The following is an 18,666-nucleotide window of genomic DNA, read 5'->3' on the forward strand; positions in this document are numbered from 1 at the left end:
TAATTGAGGGACATACTGTACTCACTGCTTATTTGAATGTCACGTAAGCGTTAGATCGCGGTCATTTTGTGTAAATTTACATGCTGGTGCTCAAGGGCAACATTTACTGCATCAAGTACTCTCATGTTCTTCCTTTAACATAAAAAATGGATCTCTGTACTAATCATTTCTGTAAAATCTCAGAGGTATCTGATAATTATCTGAACCTGTCACAAGAAAGATAAACTCAGGCACACTTGTCTTCAGAGATTGGGTTAGAAATATGACAGCTTATTCCATTGCCATTAACTAAAGCTATCCACCAGTGTGATGTTGGTAATTTATACCTCTGAAGATGTTAAAGAGAGTCAGGGTTATCAAATAGTGGAATTCCCCTTTAATTCTTCTGCAGTAGTAAACTTGTAGTAATTTAGCTGTTGAAATTCCCTGCAATATACTCTACCAAATCTCCCTCCAAGTTAAGCCTGTCTGACAGTGCCGCCTGCCTTTGAAGAGAGACATCATCCATGATGCTCCAAATTTATTTGACATGTGGTGGCTAACCGTTGAGCTCTAAGCTGCACAATTGCATGGTTAGTGTGAGCCTCGTGTTTTTTCTGTGTCTGGCTAACCATGCTGCTTTAGCTCTTATTAGCAAATGATGCTAATTTCTCACTCGGGGGAGAATAGATGGACAAAGGAGATTTGATATGAGAGAAAGTGAGAGAGGAGTGATATGACAAGGCATGGATTTCCAGATTTGAAGGCGTTGTGTGGAAAGACATGACACCCTTGAATGACTTCCGTGTTCCCGGGGATGTCACACGAACAGCAGTAGCTAAAAGCAGAACGTAGCTTTCTATGTTTAGGTCGAGAACTTCAGGCTTGTCTATCTGTGAATGCTTGTTGCGTTGGATGTGTTGGATGTCAGCACAGATCGAGTTCACATCAACAGAGAAGACTCTTCTTTGGACTGGCACTAATGTTAGTTGCCCAGCTAGCATGAAGCTTATGTGCCTGGCAGCCTCACAGCTGTAGCATATCCAGCTAAAGTCAGTAGTTCGCCAAATAATCACATCACTTCCTGTCTCTAATCCTATCATTAAACCCATCTGATTTCCCTCTACATGTATTAAGTCTTTTGCCTCTGTCGGTGATTAGGAACAGCTTGATATCCTGTGTTGATTTTAAAGAGGTTAAAGGTTGAGGACCAGAGCTCTCTAAGGTGACAGCGCTCCTTGCTTGAAGGCTCTCAGGGTCAGACTCGAGAGCAAGTTCGGGCAGCACGGGGTGTGTGTGTGTGTGTGCGTTTGTGTGTGTGTGTGTGTGTGTGTGTGTGTGTGTGTGTGTGTGTGGGGTGCAGGGGAGCGGAAGAAAATGGAAGATGGTAATGAAGGAGCTAATTGCTTCCAGTGGATTTTGAAATCGAACCCCAGCCCCCTGTGCCCGGGCCTGGCTGAGCGCAAATGGAATATTGATGACTATGGAGAAAATAAGAGAAAGTGACCCTGCGATATGATCGATTTAAAAGCCACAGATCTGTGCAGAACATGTCTCAACAGGCAATACATTTCCCCTGGTTTTTATGGATCCGTATACACTTACCACCGGTTTAATACTGCTGAGGTGCACAAATATTACATTATATCAATTTACTCTCTATATTATTCATGGCAACAATGTTGCACTGATAGTCCTTCTCGCTTCACAGCTACTTTTTAATTACACCATTATAATTAAAACACATTTGGAGAGTAAAACAAACCATATACTGGTAGCCTTTCACTTTAGCATTAGTGTGTCAAAGTGTAAACTGATAATGGCACATTTTGTACACATTTTTTTTTGTGGGTCTTCTGTCTCCTGTCTTAGACTCGGATACAGCTCTTTTTTAAACTTGTAAAAGGTACAATTATTACAGGGGAAAAAACAATGTTCTTGCTACATGTACAGTTACAGCTGTAATATGGAAAAAGCTGAACTTTGTGCTCGATCCGAACATTAGCTAACAATTAAAATGCAAGTATAATGATGTTCAGCATGAATTTAAATTGGCTTTGTTCATCTAGTAGTGGGTGTAAGGTCAGCATTATTCACCTTTTACTTTCCCCAGCTCATAATTATAGGAATGTTTTTACTTTTGCACATATTTCAACTTAAAGTACAGCATATCAAACGTTTACTTAATGAAAGTCTTAAATGAAAAACTAAGGAGCTACCATACTTGTCAAAACTCATCTAAAAGGAAGACATGAATGGTGGCTTTGGGGTGTAATTGTTGGGATGTGTGAAGTTGACAGGTAGGAGCCATGGCAGTCTGTAAAAGAGTGATCCATCACTTCAGTTCATTGTGGCATCAAATGGATGGCACTGGCATTCCTAGAGATGTGCTATTGGTTACATGATATACAAAAAGGATCTAAAACATGCCCCGCCACAACCTTTGTTTTACAGGTGAATAGATCAACGCTCCTTAACTCTGTCTTCTTGTTGTTTTTCATCCAGGACTGAATCAAACACTAATGGTAACATTTATTCAATTGGCCCTTTGATAATAAGCTAATTTAATTTAGTTTTAGGAACAGGAGTATACCAGATCATGTCTTCTCTAGGCAAGTTTAAATAGCAGGAAATTAATAAACCAAAATCCGCCTTGCAAGGACAACTGTCTCTCCACTCCGACATGCCTCTCATTTCCCTTTCCCTTTCCCTGGTCCCTCCAGGCGAAATGTGACAGCAGCCCACCAGTGTCAGTGGTGCATTGGAAATTTCCACTGATCATGCTTATAGCGCCAACTGTTTCAAGGACTCTCTCATAATCGGGGACCCTAGAGGCTTGTGGCCTATACTCGTCCAGATGTACAGTAAAGCCAATTGGAGCAAGGAGCTAGAGACCTGTTCTATTATCGACACTGATGGCAAAGTAACCACACAGTAGACTTTTAAATTAATATTTGATGATATATCTGAAAGTGTTTTTGACTTGGTGACTCCGATATGCTACGAAAGGAGTTGCCTAAGCTGTATGGAACTCAAACACTGTTTTTCTTCACGACTTACAGCCCTAACATTTTAGTAAATATGTCCTAACATTTTTCTATAGCAGCCATATTATACACGTAATGAATCTACTGGCTTTTTATGCAGTTTTCTAGATACGATGCATGAAATTTTAATTTTCAATAGAGCTGTTTTTTAAATTCATTGTATATTCTGCTGCTGCTTCAGTTTTAATAATGGCTTTCTATTTATTCCCCTGGCCCCTAGATGAGGGCTTTCACAAGGTCTTTGCTGCCTCACATGCCATTTCCTCTTGTCTCAGTGCCTTGCAAAGACACAAGTTTTACGCCGAGGGGGGAGAATTTCTCCATGACCGGAATCAGCCCTCTGTCATCGCCCTAGCTTCCCTCCCCCTTTTCCTTTTGTTTCTCTTTCAATATTCTTCTTCTTTTTTTTTTCCCAGTTCCACCTTTTGTATCTTTCTGCCTGATCCACACCGCTGCTCCCTCATGTTTACATATAGCCTGATCCACAACACAGCAGAACAAACTGACGCTTCACAGCCTGCAGCTCGACTGCCTCCCCTCTCTCTTTCCCTCTTTCCCTCCCTCATCACTCTCTTCTGTCTTCCCGCTTGTGCTTTTTTATTCTCTCCTCGGCCCTCGTGACTTCTCTGCGAACTCACAAAAGAAAATGTAAGAGGCAGAGGATATGAAATGACACATTGAAAACGGTATTGTTGGCAGGTAATGACATAGTTACTGTTACCAAGTGTGACAGGGGTTGTTAGGTTTGGTATGTTGGAAGGTCTTTTTCTGAAGGTTGCAATTTCTATAGAGGTGCTGCCTTGAACACTGTGTTCTCGGAGGAGGAATCTTCTAGCCTGACTCTTTAGTCCGTGCGACTGTGTCCAACTTAACATCCTGTGTAAATAATTGACAGTGAGTCTGACCTTGTCTTTAACAGATTAACACCCAGACTAAGTGAGGAGTTTTTAGAACCACAACGTTTTATGACACAGCAGGAAGAGTGTCGTGAAGGAAACCCTACTCTTTCTTTCTTTCAAAGTCTTCTTTTTCCGTCTGCCCAGCAAATTTTATTTTTGCTCTCTCACTCTTATCATCCATCGTCAACCTTCCCCTCACTTTCTGTCTGGAGCTGTCTCACCTTACCCTCCGTGTCGATCTAAAGAACGGGTCCAGGAAGTCACTTTGCAACACCAGAGTGATATAAAACTGTAAAATCAGGCTTTGTTTGATTTATGCGTGCCATTAGCGGGGAATAGTGTTCCATCGTGAGTAGTCTGTCTGTCTAGAGGCTGTATGGGAAACCTAAACCCACGGCCGTACAGATAGGATTTCATGATCTGAACTGAATGATGGGATTATCATAGCTGTAATTATGGCGAGCAGTGCATTCTCAGAGTGTGTGTGTGTGTGTGTGTGTGTGTGTGTGTGTGTGTGTGTGTGTTTGCTGAAAATAAGCGTCTCTTCAGCGTACAGTGGTTCTCGTATTTACTGAGGCGGTTTCATGATTGATGCAGGATCCAACACGGATGCTGGGCTTGTTTCATGTATTAAACATTGGACAATATGTGCAGGGAGAATGTGATAATGACTGAGGGGCTGCAGTTGTTGTTTTGCACAGAACTCATGAGGCTAAACAACACATGGTGAATCATAACAAGCCCGAGTGTCACTTTCCGTCTCCTGCTGTAATTAAAAGTAACATTTCCTTCGGTCTTTCTTGTCATTTCAGCGAGGGAGGAAAATGTGGCCACGTTCCGCGGCTCGGAGTACTTCTGCTACGACCTCTCACAGAACCCCATCCAGAGCAGCAGCGACGAGATCACGCTGTCCTTCAAGACGTGGCAACGCAACGGCCTCCTCCTGCACACGGGGAAGTCGGCCGACTACGTCAACCTGGCGCTCAAAGATGGGGCCGTCTCCCTCGTCATCAACCTGGGCTCCGGGGCTTTCGAGGCCATCGTGGAGCCGGTCAACGGGAAATTCAATGACAACGCCTGGCACGACATTAAAGTGACACGCAACCTGAGACAGGTAATCGGAGGGGTTGCAGTGATGGTCGGAGTTTTTCAGACACGAGTATTTTTCTTTCCGCTTTTAGATGCTTCCACAAGCTTTGAGAGAGAGCGGGCTTTATACGAATGTCACCTTGTTCTGATTGGTTGTCATTCCATCGCCACAGTTAAGAAACATTATTTAGACTGATGTCATTATACTTTAAGTTCTCTTTACTATTACATGAATTCCTTTTAAGTTTACTCATTGTTACATTTCTTTTGAACACTTTGAATACAAGATCTTATGCATGCTATTGGTAGCATAGTCAAGCTAGCTTTCTGCTCGGTATTTTCCTCTCCTGTTTATTGGCCTGTTTCCCTATATTAAAGTTGTGCTTTGATTCTACTTCTCTTCACGATTCCCTAAGACGACACTTCTCTCGGGCGCTGTCGCTACCTTCTTGCTGTGTTTTATTTTTTTTTTCGCTTTTGGGGAAATGCAAAAAAATCCCACTTTAAAGACAGGCAGAGAGTGTTTGCCTTTGAGCCATCCATTAATGCAGTATTTATAGCTCAGATCATCGTGATGCTTTTTAAAGCTAAAAAATACATTTCGCATCAAAGACGTGCGTCTGTTGTGCATAAGCAGAATTTGTTGCTTGACAGATATTGTTTAGTGTTTCTTAATGTGATCTAAGAGCTTGTGTTGCTGTTGGGTGGAGCGCGGATGACTCAGAGCTATGTATGGAAAGCTGGAGAAAGAGAGAAGCTTAATGATGAGAGGAAGAGGTGTTTGTGAGTTAGCGCGAGCGGGAAAGTACGGAGGTGTTCATTGTCTCGGTCGACCTTTTAGTTTGTCTGAAAGGTGAGGCAGCAGTTAGTGTTGCTCTCGGCGCAGCACAACAAGTAAGTGCCTGTTTTCCTGACCCTCCCTGACAGTAAGCTTTGGCCTCCCAGGTTAGCGCGGAGCTGTAGCAGAAAAAATCCCCAACAGGATAACACACAGTTTAGGGGGTTAGAAGCTAAGAGGTGAGGGCTGCTTGCCCACCTTCTTCTGTCTCTCTTTCTTTTGACGGATCTGTCTTTCTTTCTGTCACTCTCATTTTCTGTCCTCTTTCAAAGGCTCACTTTGTTAGACAAGGGGTGAAAAAAACACTACAAGTTTTGTCGGGGCTCATGCCATCCTACACAGATTTTTGTCTGAAAAAGTCCCACGTCTTACAGTACTTGTCTTTGTGTTTTTCTTGCAGGACTCTGGTGTAGAAAATTTGGCTAGGATGGCACGATGGCATTTTATTACTGCTGCGAATCTCTTACAATTCATGTAGTGTTTTTTCACCGCAACACTAACTCATCCATGGTTAAAAGTCATTTTTTTATTACTAACCAATATCTAACCAACTAATGTACTAACTAACATCCTAATTCTTCATCGTTGCTTTTGTTTTTTTTTGTTTTTTTTTCTGTCCATCCTTATTAACAACCTTTTTTGTTCACTATTCTTTTGATTTCCTTTCTTCCCCTTTTTCTGGAAAGCAATCAGGCATTGGACACGCTATGGTAAACAAACTACATTGTCTGGTAGATATCATTCTTATTGTCTTTTTTTTGGGTTTGCCGTGTGTCCCCTCCCCCTCTCTTCTTTTATTCGTTCTCTTTGAGTTCCATCCTAGACACTCTTATCAAAAAATGAGGAGATGGGTTTGTATTACCAGGCAATTCTTTCTTCGCTTCTTCTCAATTTCCTCCCTGACCTGCCAACAACCTCCTTCTTTACCCCACAATATCCCATCCTCTTTTTTTCACTTTGGCTTTTACTTTTTTACCCTTTCTTTCTTCCACATTATTGCAGATTTCCAACAAGTAAACCAAAATTGAATTCTTTGCCTTTGTCAGGGCAACTGACTTTTTTATTTTTTATTTTAATTTTTTTTTCACACAAAAAGTCCCCATTTTTTGTGAGGACTGTCGTCCAGAACTGACAGAAGCTTGCCACAATCCCAAAGATGGTGACCTCGACACCGAGCCCTTAAAGAGAAACTACCAAATAAGTGGCAACCCTTAACCTTCATTGCGGGAGCTCTGACAGTTGTTTCCAACTCACTATGGCGCATGGCATGCCCACACCTCATCGACCTCTCACCTCCCCAACTCATCGAATCTCCACCTTGTCACCCAAAATAACCACTAACACTCTAATTCACTCACCCACATCCCACCTGTCACCTTTTCACTCACTCTGCCCTCCCTGTGTGTGTTTTTGTAGCATGCTTGTGATCGTGTTGTTTGTGTGTTCTGGCTACCCTTACCCCTGGGCCCATAAACATAACATTTCTAAGAATAAAGCATACTGATCTTGGATTAACGGTGTGGTCCAGTGACATTGAAATTAAAACCATGACACCTGAGCTAAACCTGATCAGAGATCAACATCAGCTATTCTGAGAGTGTGTATGAATATGGGCTCTGGTCTTGATTGTGCATGAGCCTCTGCACCCTGTGTGGCCTGCTCCAGCTTCGTATGGCACCATTGATCCACTTACTCCCTTACACGTCCAATTAAGTGTGTTTATTTTGCCTTCGAACAGTGATGACCTTTGTTTGCACATTGATGTGGTGTGTAGAGCCTCCCTTTGTTTTGCATGTGCGTGGATATATAAATGTAAATAGATGCAAGAGAGGGGCGAATGTGGGACTGTTGGTGTGAGAGTGAATGTATGTCAGAGTGTAGGCGTGCGTAAGCCCGTCTATGTGTGAGTGTGTGCTCACATACTGTACATGTGTACTGTATACGTGTGTGTCTGCAGTTACCAGAAAAATCCCGAAACCTAAGACAAGTGCAGGCAATTTGTCCTTGGTTTGAACATTGTACTAACCCTCCCCCAACCTGAATTTTCCAAACCAAACCTAATATCCATTCTTTACCCCCATCAAAGATAAAGAAAATATGCCTCTACCATATTTTCTTTACCTGTCCTGTGAATCCTACGGCAAAAAAAAATCCATTAACGAAATCCAACAAAAACGCTGTCTGGTCCAAACAATCGCTACAAGGTACCAAATGATTCTGATGAGCAACTTCAGAGCGGAACCTGAAGAAAAGTTTTAAAAAAGCTCATTTCAAATGCAGACCAAGGAAGGAGGTGTGTTTTAGACACAGCACGCAATCGAATCCTAGAGTGTAATGGCTTGGCTTTGGCTATGTGTTGCCCCTCAACAGGTCACCATCTCCGTTGATGGGATCCTCACCACCACTGGCTACACCCAGGAAGACTACACCATGCTGGGCTCTGATGATTTCTTCTATGTGGGTGGGAGCCCCAGCACCGCGGACCTGCCCGGCTCTCCAGTTAGCAACAATTTCATGGGCTGCCTCAGAGAGGTAGGACAAACTCAAATGAATACAGAAAGAACACAGGAGCATGATTATTTTATAATGTGGGGTTGTCATTCCCAATTTCCTTTCTGCTTTTGCATTAAACAGGGGTCGACATCAAGTCAAATTTGCCACTGGTCCTGCGGGGGAATATGGGCTGTGATAGAGCTGTGATTGTTTTTGTGATCATCTTTCTCTCCGTCTTTCCTCTTCAGCCTCTTAAAAGTCCTCTTCACTGCTCTTTACAGATTTTCACCTTAGGAGCTCTCTACCAGGATCTAGTCTTTAATCATAGGAGGAACTCTAAGAAAATTTCATGATGCTAAGAATTTTCTGAGAATGTTGTGACTAATAACAACTCTTTGTGACTATGGCCCCTGATCTTCTCTATGGCTTACTTGTCCGCATTTGTCAGCAGGATACATTTTCATCTGCAGAAAAGTTCTAGCCAACAGCAGTCTGCCCCTGTGGCTGGAACTTTTCTCACATCTGCTTTAATAATCTCTGTCACTCTCGACTCGTCCAGTGATTTTTTTTCTTTAATTGTTGATTTTAACCCCACTTTGGGTTTGGAATCAGAGGTTTCAAAAAGCATATCACCAGACTAGTTTTTATGAGAGACGACCTGCGCTGCAATCATTGTCAATCCGAGTGCAGTGAGGACGCTGGCAAGAGTCACAGCAGTGAAGCTGTCGACTGCCTTTCAACTGTGACACATGTGAGCAGCGGATATTAGTGTAAACAAAACCCCAGTATCACAGCAAAGCACTGTGATAAAGAGAATGTGTGACAGGTTTTTTTTTTTTTTTCAAGTCTGTATTTGAAGTGGCCCAATCCAGCCAGTGGAACGTTTAATCAGCTGGACTGGACTCTGTCAGTCATGCATCCGGGCCAGATCTTATGTCGAGCTCTGAATCAAAGTTTTTAAAACAGTGCAGCTGGACGAAAATAACAACCAGCACACTTTCCCTGAAAGGAAGGGGAAGCAGTAGAAAATGAAATTGCATTATCAATTAAAAGCTGCTGAGTTGGCAGAGGAAGTATCAGACTTTCAATATTCCTTGGCTTAATGTAATTCATAACACTTACTGCAGTTTGTGTGTGAGGAAATATCCCCAAAATTGCTTCTGTCACATGTAATTTGCAGCCTCAGCTTGAGTGTGCTGCTAAAACGCCTCCCAATGGGCAGCAATCCGAAAGAAATATTTGCCTACGATGAAACACGAAAAAAGCGTTGTTGTTTTGGGACACTTGTAATGTATTTTCTGGCTCTTTGAGCTCGTGAGACTGGCTGAGAAATTTATTAAGTGCCTCGTTATTTACATTTTGCTCACCATTACTTATTCTGCAGCAGGTAATAACAGTTAAGGGGGGACTGGTGGCTCATTGGAACTGTAAAGAAAAACTCCTCATCGATTTCTGCAGTTTAGCAGCAGTCCTAGAAATAGCTTTACATCTTCAACGGATGTTAAATTGAGACTGTGGTGTTTGGCGTTGCTTTGATACTCTCTATATCAGTCATTTTATCCTAGCCATTTGTCTTTTATACCTTTCTGCTCTCAGAAGTTTGTTTTAAGCACAGTTACAGCGTTAAAAGAAATCAGTTTCTAGGAAATTAACTTGTCTAGGACAATTTAAATTGCTGTCACTAAGTTGGTACAATAATTGGCCATCATGATTTTACAATCAGAAACATATCTCCTTTATGTTCAGGATATAAAAATCTGAGCAATAGCATGGCAGGCCGTGAATATAAATATCAGTAAGCTGCAGACATTGTTACCTTAAATAAGTGAGTCTGAACTGTATCTAAGAAACACAGCTGATAAATAATTCTGGGCTACCACCAGGGGCGTGTCCAGACTTTTTTGACAGGGGGGGCCCAACTGGGGCACTGACTTGTGCTTTATAACCTCACCAATAATATCTACTTTAAAACACAAGATAATGGTCACATTAGCTAAATTTTTAATGACACAAAAAGAAGATTTATATTCAAAGTCACAATTTAAAGTACTTTCAAAGTACAAAAGGTGCATGAAAACTGCTGCATAGTCAAACTTGCGATGTTTGGACCCGACACATTGCAAGTAAGACGGATGGCATTTCCCTGGCATGCACCTATTTCATGAAAAGAATGTGAAAAGTTTTAAATTCACAATTTAAAGTAAAAACAAAAGAAAATGCGACATTGATGTGTTTCCAGGGGGCCCAAGCCATACCTGGCCATCCTTCTGGACACGCCCCTGTCTACAAAGGATGCTCTGCAAAGCAGCGTTTAACTATAGACGGATCATATTAAAAAGTGAAATTGAATACTGTTATATTGACCTGATCCTCCAAGCTTTGATCCTGTGACATTTCAGGCATGGATCAGATATCAACCATGGAAACGACTTTTATCTCATTAATCGATTCTTGCTTTAAACATCTTCAATCAGCAAAAGTTAACTGGAGTGTACTGTCAACTGCTTTAGATTAGACTGCAAACAATGTACACTCTTTTTGACTTAAGCTAATGAGAAATAAGATTTTGCTCGTGAACTTTGATGTAGAACACGTGTTCTGTAATTTACTGTGACACTAGGGGACAGAAGTATGAAAAAATGTTCTCAGGGTGTGAATCGAAGGGTGACTCAAGATACAATACAAGGTAGGATACGTGATACAGTGTTTCCCCTACCAATATATTGGGGGGGCGGCCCGCCCCCCCTGAAGGTGAAGTAAAAAAAAAATTAAAAAATTAAAAAGATTTATTTTTGGGCTTTTTGTGCCTAGGGATAGGCTAGTGGATAGAGTCGGAAATCAGGGAAAGAAGTCATTTAAGGATACCTTTCCGATAGAAAAGGACAGCCGTCATTAAAAGTAACACATGAACACCAAGATTCCTTCAAGTGTTTGTGTCGTCGTGTCGTCGTGTCGGCATGTCGGCATGTCGGCATGTCGGCTTGTCGGCATGTCGGCTTGTCCCCACCCCACCCAACGCTGTAAACCTAGGGGAAACACTGCGATATGTAGTCAACGATGAAAATACTATCAAGATCAATTCTGTAATAGTTGATACATCGCAACACAATCGTACACACAAAATGAGAAACCCTTAAAAAGGTAAACTTCAGGATGAATGTATTTATTCACAACACAAGTTCAGATAGCAAAAGCCAAAACAACATTCATGAATTGATAGCTCTCCTAAAGCTCCTTTAGTTTGAGTGATGGGTTAGAAATCTGCTCGATCAAAATGCATCCTTTAAAGGTGCTTGTTGGGCTCACATTGTTATTTAAAGATGTAAGAGTCAGAGTTTATGTAAAGGCCTTGTTTACTTGATGCCACAAGTTGACATCATCCTACTTAACTGAGTAAAAAGGAGCATAATAAAATGCGTTGGATTCACTTACCCGTGCATGCAGAAAGTGCTTTCTGTAATTAGTTGGCTTAGCATAAATAACATTCAGAAGGTTACAGGAGAACATGTGTATTTACATGCCAATTTGACTCCCTTCATAATCTTTTAAGTTTACTATAGTGACAATTCTACCCAGCCATGTTTCAATCTATCCCTTCACCACCCTCTCATCCCGCTTGTTTGTCCCTTCCATCACCACCTTCTCAATTTTGACAAGAGCCAGTAAGCCCAGTGATGTGCTGCCAAACTCTGTCGAGCACCTCCCAGCATGCCTTTCGTTTAGCCAAGTAAGCCTCCATCAGACTGCTATACACTCCCTTCATCTGTGTTTTTTTTTAGGCTGCACACATGTTTGGCTACTAGCTAAGAGAAAGTCACCTTGTGTGTGATGTTTCATGTTGCCGCTGAGATGCTCACACTGCTGTTTTTGCTGCCGTTATCACACCGGATAATGCTTCCCCCCGGTCCATCCTCAAACTGCTGAGACACTTCATCTTTCCTCCGTCTCTCTCACAAACACAAATACATTGCATTTGTTCCTAAAACTGCCGCCTCTACTTCTTATCTGTAGTTTTATGAGCAAGTAACATCAGACTCAGACTGGCTCTGTTGATTATTAACTCTGAGTCTGTGGTTCCCAGTGTACAATTCAGCCTACAAAGAGACAAAATAACAACAGAAAGAGAGATAGAAGCCTGTCAAAACAATGATAGAAACATATTCTACTTGTCGGTAAGATCAAAGAATTATAGATGAATCAATATATTAATGATACATTTGGTGAACAGAAAAAGAACATCTTCCACCTTGTGAGAAAATAGACTTTTTTCAGGGTTTTCAAGCTTTTGGGTATTTTATGTTTGTGCTGTTGCAACATTGTTGTTTTGCAGTTGTTGACAGCAGTGGTAGTCAGTCCAGCACAAAGCATGAAAGATAAATGAGTACTCAGGTCTGCAAAGCAAGCAGCTTGCAAGCCGTATACAGTCTTATATACTCTCTACTCTACACCTTTGCAGCATAAGAGAAATTCTGGTTTTAGCATGCGTAACTAAAGCATCATCAGCAGGGAAAAATCCTAGATCCACCATGTTTAGGTGAGACATTTCTGTTGCTGCAGACTTTTTTAAAGCTTGTAGTTGACTCAATTTTGGTTTAATAATTGATTATGAATATGTTAATAGTCAAAGTACTGTGCTTGTTTGGTCTAATTCTCTGTATTTGAATTCCCTGCTGCTTGTCTAATACATACTGAGAACAGAGATTTTTTTAGTTTTTACAGATAATGCACCAGCTGTTCTATACATTGATGCACATAATGATGCAGTGTATTCACACAAAAGTGTTGAACCAATCCTCAAATGTGCTTCCTCATACATCCTCCAGTTTAGGCAGATATGATATTTCCAGTGGGGTCATATTGGAGTAGATCTTGGTTGCATAATAACTCAAAATATGTTTACTTAAAGAGGACATATTATACCCCTACTAAACAGTCCCCCTGTGGTCTAAATGAAACATCTGTGCTGTGCTTTGGTCAAAATATAACACGAATAAAGCACCAGAGGAGGTTTGTGACCCTGTATAAACCAGCTCTCTCAGAGCGCTCCGTTTTTGGTGTGTGTGTCTCTTTAAATGCAGTGAGCCCCCCCCCCCCCCCCCCTGAGTTTTCCTTGTAGACATTACTTCTCTGTAGCGAGAATAACAATGGCTGACCTGCACAAAAGTTTTGCTCTAGGCTGGGGGTGGAGTCCATGGGTGGAGATACCAGGGGAGGGGAGGGGATTTTTTTATTAGAATCCAACTTATGACATCACAAGTTGAGCAAATTTGAAACAGAGCACTTTTCTCTGTGTTGTAAGACTTATGCAGACCACAAACAAGGACTGGATGGGTTTATTTCAAATTGTGTGGGTCAGTAGACACTCAGGTTGCCCAGATATACAGTTTGTCCAAAAACACTGTCAAAGTGGATTTTTCATAATATGTCCCATCTCATGTTCCAAACATACAATATTAAGAATCAGATCTCCAGGAAAGTTGTGAATTAAATCACAAAATCTATACTTTTAAAACTGGTCGCTGCCTGACTCCGCTAGTCACTCTTTAACCTTAATATAGGAGTCTTTCAATCAAAAGAGTGCTCCACAAGGTTTATTTACAGAACAATACACCACTGTTTTCTGTAAATGCATGATTATGACCTCGTGAGGAAGAAAAGATGTGAAAAAAGTCGCGCAGCCAGCCTGGTCTGTGTCGCCGTCTTTCCCAGCACAGCACAGCGTGCACTCAGCTTTCAATACACAATGAATGGGGATGGGTTTTTAATCACGTCAGGTTGCAGTGATAGGGGCTGCTGCACCCGCTGTACTGACGGCGTGTGTTTCAGTATTTTATACTGGTGTATTAGTCGCACCGGTGTATAAGACGCAGCCAACTTTTAAGAGTAAAAAATAGGTATTAAAAGTGCGTCTTATACACCGGATTTTACAGTACTTGATTTCTGCTCTATTTATTTATGTGTAAATTGCTCCACATTCTTCTTTTAAGCGTTAAATAATAATTCAAACACATAAGTTGTCTTGAATAGACAATTAAACTACACACTAAACTCCTTTTGAACCTTGCTCTCTTTTAGATTCTGCTCTAAATTAACATTGTAATACGGGCCCCAATTTGGATTGACTTTGCTTTTAGAAACAGCCTCAAGTGGCCAGTTTAGGAACTGCAGTCTTTGGCACTTCTGCATTGGTTGCATTTCTCAGACCCTGGGATTGTGCCTTGGTTTAACAGTGTTTGTCATCTAGATGCTACCTTCATGTGTGTGATCAAAAAAGGCTTTTCACCGGAATAGAGCTGCCAAATGAGCTGTGAACAAGATCGATGTGAATGTTCATGCACAACCCTAACACTGCAAGTTAGACGGAAGTTAGCAAAAATCTGCTTAAAAAGCTCCTAAGTGCTCTAGAATCCACAGAGTGAGGTTATAGTTCCCTGTGCTTTAACCCTAATAACAGACCCTTTCAGTATTCATGTAGACATTTAACACATTTCTTACATCAAAATTCTGATCAGTGCAACTTCAAGGAGAGAGATGCATTAATGTTAAGTGTGTGCATATTTCTTCATGGGTCGTGATGAAGAGGCAATAGTATCTTCATTTGATTCCAATATTATAGGACCAAGCGTGACTCAGCATGAGTTGGCCCTTGGGAGGGAACATTGGGTGGACAGCATCATGGAGGTGATTCACCATGTGGTTGGGTGGTTGTAGCATTGTGTGATCCTCAACTGTTCATCACACGTTGCTCCATTTAGCAGGCATGATGCCAGCTGCTACCCAGGATTGTGCAAACTGCTCACGACTGGCTATTTTATCTTCCCTTCATTCACAAAATCTCTTTTGTGGCTATTTGAAGCCCAACTTGAAGGCTTTCTTTGCGCTCTATTGTGTGTATGTGCGGCATGCGTTCACCTACATCTACTCCCTATGCATCATCCTTTTGTCTCTCTGCCTCTCTACCATATTTATTCCATCCTGCCCCCTCCACCTCCTCCTTTGGATTCAATATCCCAGGATGATGAGAGAGTGATTCAGTTGAGTTTGGCCCGATCCACAGATCAGTATGCGTCAGTATTTCTTGTCTGCCTGTGTGCGTATAAATGTCTGGCTCAAGCGCTTCAGATGCTACTTAAGCAAGACCGTGGGTGCACATTGGTCTCTGCTCACTATTAGATAAAAAAAAAAAGTGCATCACTTATGAATAAGCTGAGGGAGGCATGTGTTTCTGCAGAGAGTGGATTCCTCCCTTTTCTTTCTGTCTGACAGTTAAAGGGAGAGTGCGTGCAGCCATCACAACCCCTCTCTCTTTAGTCTCCACTGCACTCATCTGCCCCCACAGGCTACATGCGATGTCATCCATACACACATAACACACTCACATATATGTCCCGCCCACGCTCGTGTTTTGCCATGTGGGCTGTGTGTCATGTGACCAAGGGGGCCGGTGGGCAGCCGCCATGGCTCTCCCTCTCTCTCTCTCTCTCTCTCTCTCTCTCTCTCTCTCTCTCTCTCTCTCTCTCTCTCTCTCTCTCTCTCTCTCTCCGGTCAGCCTGATGTTTGCAGTGCCATGCAGTCAGTGCCTTCTCACGCCATCCGGCCCCTCCTTCTGATGTCGCAGGGCACCCGTGGCAGCGCTGGAGTCGTGTAGTGGCAACTTGTGTCAGACTGTGGGGGCGGCCAGGGCATGCGCTGTCATGGCTGCTGAGAGAGGAGGAGATTCGTGCAGGAGGTGGAGGAAGGGCAAAAAAAAAGTTGATGAGTAACAAGCAGAGAAACAAGCATGAGAGGATAGAAAGTGTGAGAATTAAAAATAGTGGGGAGAGAAAGGATACGGGAGATGACAGGTGCAGGTGTGATGAATGTTGGCGGGGGAGGGAAGAAACAGAAAAATCGTGACCTGGACAGAGATCAAGAGAACGATAAACAAGTGAGGAGAAGACGAGAGAGGGCAAAGACCAATATTTGGCATTTAAAAGGAATGTGTCCTCATTAGTTTAGTGTTAGTCACCACTGTATGTTCAGGCAGCTCTCGTTCCCTCCCCCCCCCCCCCCCCCAAATTCAAATGCAAATGTCACTCTGTCCCTTTCATTTTCTATCTTCTTTATTTATATTACCCCTTACTGCCAAACAGTGATGGACTTAATGGAAGGTCTTCACATTTGACACACAGCCCCCCCCCCCCCGCGGTTCATACACAGGGTTTGTTTACAGGATTATGCTCTAGGTTCAACCCTATGCACCTATTGAATATCCTCCTCTCAAGGGAACTCAAACCTAGCATTGTTTTATAAAACAAAACAAACATACATTTCACAAGATATATTCTATATTCATATTCTATAGTTAGTGGGCAGAGAAGTACAATTACACCAATGATAAGTGATTCAAATAAATGGACTGATTTCTTTTTCAAAATGAGAACAGTTTTGTGAGTCAGACTCAAGTTACAAAGGTTTCTGTTAAAAACTGTGATTACTCATAAATTTTCTACTTCACCCTGTGTGGTGCCTTTATTGAATCCATTGAGTTAACCTCTGCTTTACTCAGATGCAATTTGATGTAATTACGGAAAACAAGTTCATGTCTCTTCATATTAGTCACACTGTGCAGAATAAGGCTTTCGACGCCATGAGGCCTTCTCACTCCAGCTTTCTACAGGAAACTAACGCCAAGCGTTAGCGCTTCTTATCTCTTAATCACAAGACTGCTTCTAATTATAATCACATCATTCTTTAAAGGCAAGATCCTTAAACAATACTGGCTTGCTTTTATTTGATGTTTTTCTGTCAAATGGAAATGTCAGACAGGCCTGAAGTACCTTAAGATTAATCATGAAGAAAAGACAATGTACAAAAATGAAAACCACCACCTCCATATGGCACTGAAATGTTTCTAAAGCTCGACCATGAAAGACACTGAAGTGTAGCAAAGTTTAGGAGTGTGCAAACAGTATTATAAATGCAGCGGTGGTGATGCTATGAAGTCTAAAAGCATTTATTGGTGCAGCAGAAAAACCTGCTACTATTTTCGTTAGTGAAGAGTCAAAGATTTGGTAAGAAACAACGCTGTGTTTGGAAACTGAAGCCAATGCAGACGTGCACTGAATTGATGAATATCAGCTTGAGGCTGACTCTAAAATCGAGTAAATTCCCAGAGACCCCTTATAATAAAAAGCCCAGCTTCACAGGAAAAATGGCAAAGTGCGTGTGGTTTTTCACAGAACTTGCCCATTTCGATCAGATTCAGAGATGCACCCATTGGGCTGATACTGATAGGTGTTTAATATAACAATTTAGGCGTCGTCTGTTTTTCAAATGAGTCTTGTGATTGGATGTATTTAAATTCCCGTCAGTTGTCCCTCCTGTGAAATGTCCCTGAAACATGTCATACAAACTGCCTGTTGCTGATCTTTCTCAAAGCCAGTGTAAGACTCCCTCACTGCTGACATTTTCTTTCACATTGACCATAAAAAAACAAACCAGTGTGACCAACAGGTGACTTCTTTTGCCCGATAAAAATCCTGTTCCCTGGGGCGCCAATATGTTCAGATGCTGTAGTCCTCCAAGCAGCCCAAAAATAAACCATTCGGGGATAAATGCTCTTTGAATCATCAGTTTGATATACTAGCTTTCCAAAATTAAATTGACATAAATGATACACATCAGATGCAGGGCTCGACATTATAACTGGCCCGCTGGCCCGAATGAATCAGCTGATTGCACGTTCAGCTGGCCCACTTGGACAGTAAGACGTTCTCAATTTCACAGTGCTATCCTGTCATACCGGTGTTTTGTCAGTCATTTTTTTTTTTTTTTTTAAATGATGCGCTAATAACTGCTACAGCATCAACGTATCATAAGCACTCGTGCGCGCGTGTCACAGTTGAAAGGCAGCCGACGGCTTCACTGCTGTCCCTCCGCTCGCTACTCTCGAATTGTACACTCGAACACAGATTTTAGCACAGGTTTTCTCTGTTTTAAAACCATCAGATCCCGACAAAAGCCGAGCTAAAATCAGCATTCAAAGGGAAAAAGTCGAGAGGGCAGGGCATGACGAAAACAGAACGGAGAAAAGTTTCAGCCACAGTGACAGACAGCTGGAGGAGCTGGAACACGCTGCTGCTAAATTTCCCCTTAAAGTTAAAGAGTAAAAAGTAAAGTAAAGTAAAGTAAAAGTTATTCACAAAGCATCTTAGCCCTTAAAGAGAGCTCCTAAAGTAAAGATCTAAGGTTGAAGAGTTTCTCACAGAAGAAAGAAGGAGAGATTCCAGATCTATCACAGCCTCATATTAATATCAGATTAAGTAGACTCTTACAGTTA

At 41.9% G+C, this 18,666-nt stretch overlaps 1 protein-coding gene across 7 annotated transcripts in view; it reads left to right on the plus strand.

Moving 5' to 3' along the window:
- The window catches only part of LOC132985245 (neurexin-3b-like), a 308,979-nt gene that overhangs the window by 68,030 nt on the left and 222,283 nt on the right, over positions 1–18,666 (plus strand). For 2 of the 7 annotated variants that reach the window (XM_061052528.1, XM_061052529.1), the window contains exons 1-3: positions 4,954–5,039; positions 6,539–6,562; positions 8,223–8,384. In XM_061052528.1, the coding sequence (XP_060908511.1) occupies positions 6,560–6,562; positions 8,223–8,384 (165 nt within the window). In that variant the 5' untranslated portion in view covers positions 4,954–5,039; positions 6,539–6,559. Of the gene's footprint in view, positions 1–4,737; positions 5,040–6,538; positions 6,584–8,222; positions 8,385–18,666 lie in introns of those variants that run through there. The other 5 variants (XM_061052524.1, XM_061052526.1, XM_061052531.1 and 2 more) reach the window with 4 other exon arrangements.

Source organism: Labrus mixtus, chromosome 12, assembly GCF_963584025.1.
Source record: "Labrus mixtus chromosome 12, fLabMix1.1, whole genome shotgun sequence".
In the NCBI taxonomy this organism is placed as follows: domain Eukaryota; kingdom Metazoa; phylum Chordata; class Actinopteri; order Labriformes; family Labridae; genus Labrus; species Labrus mixtus.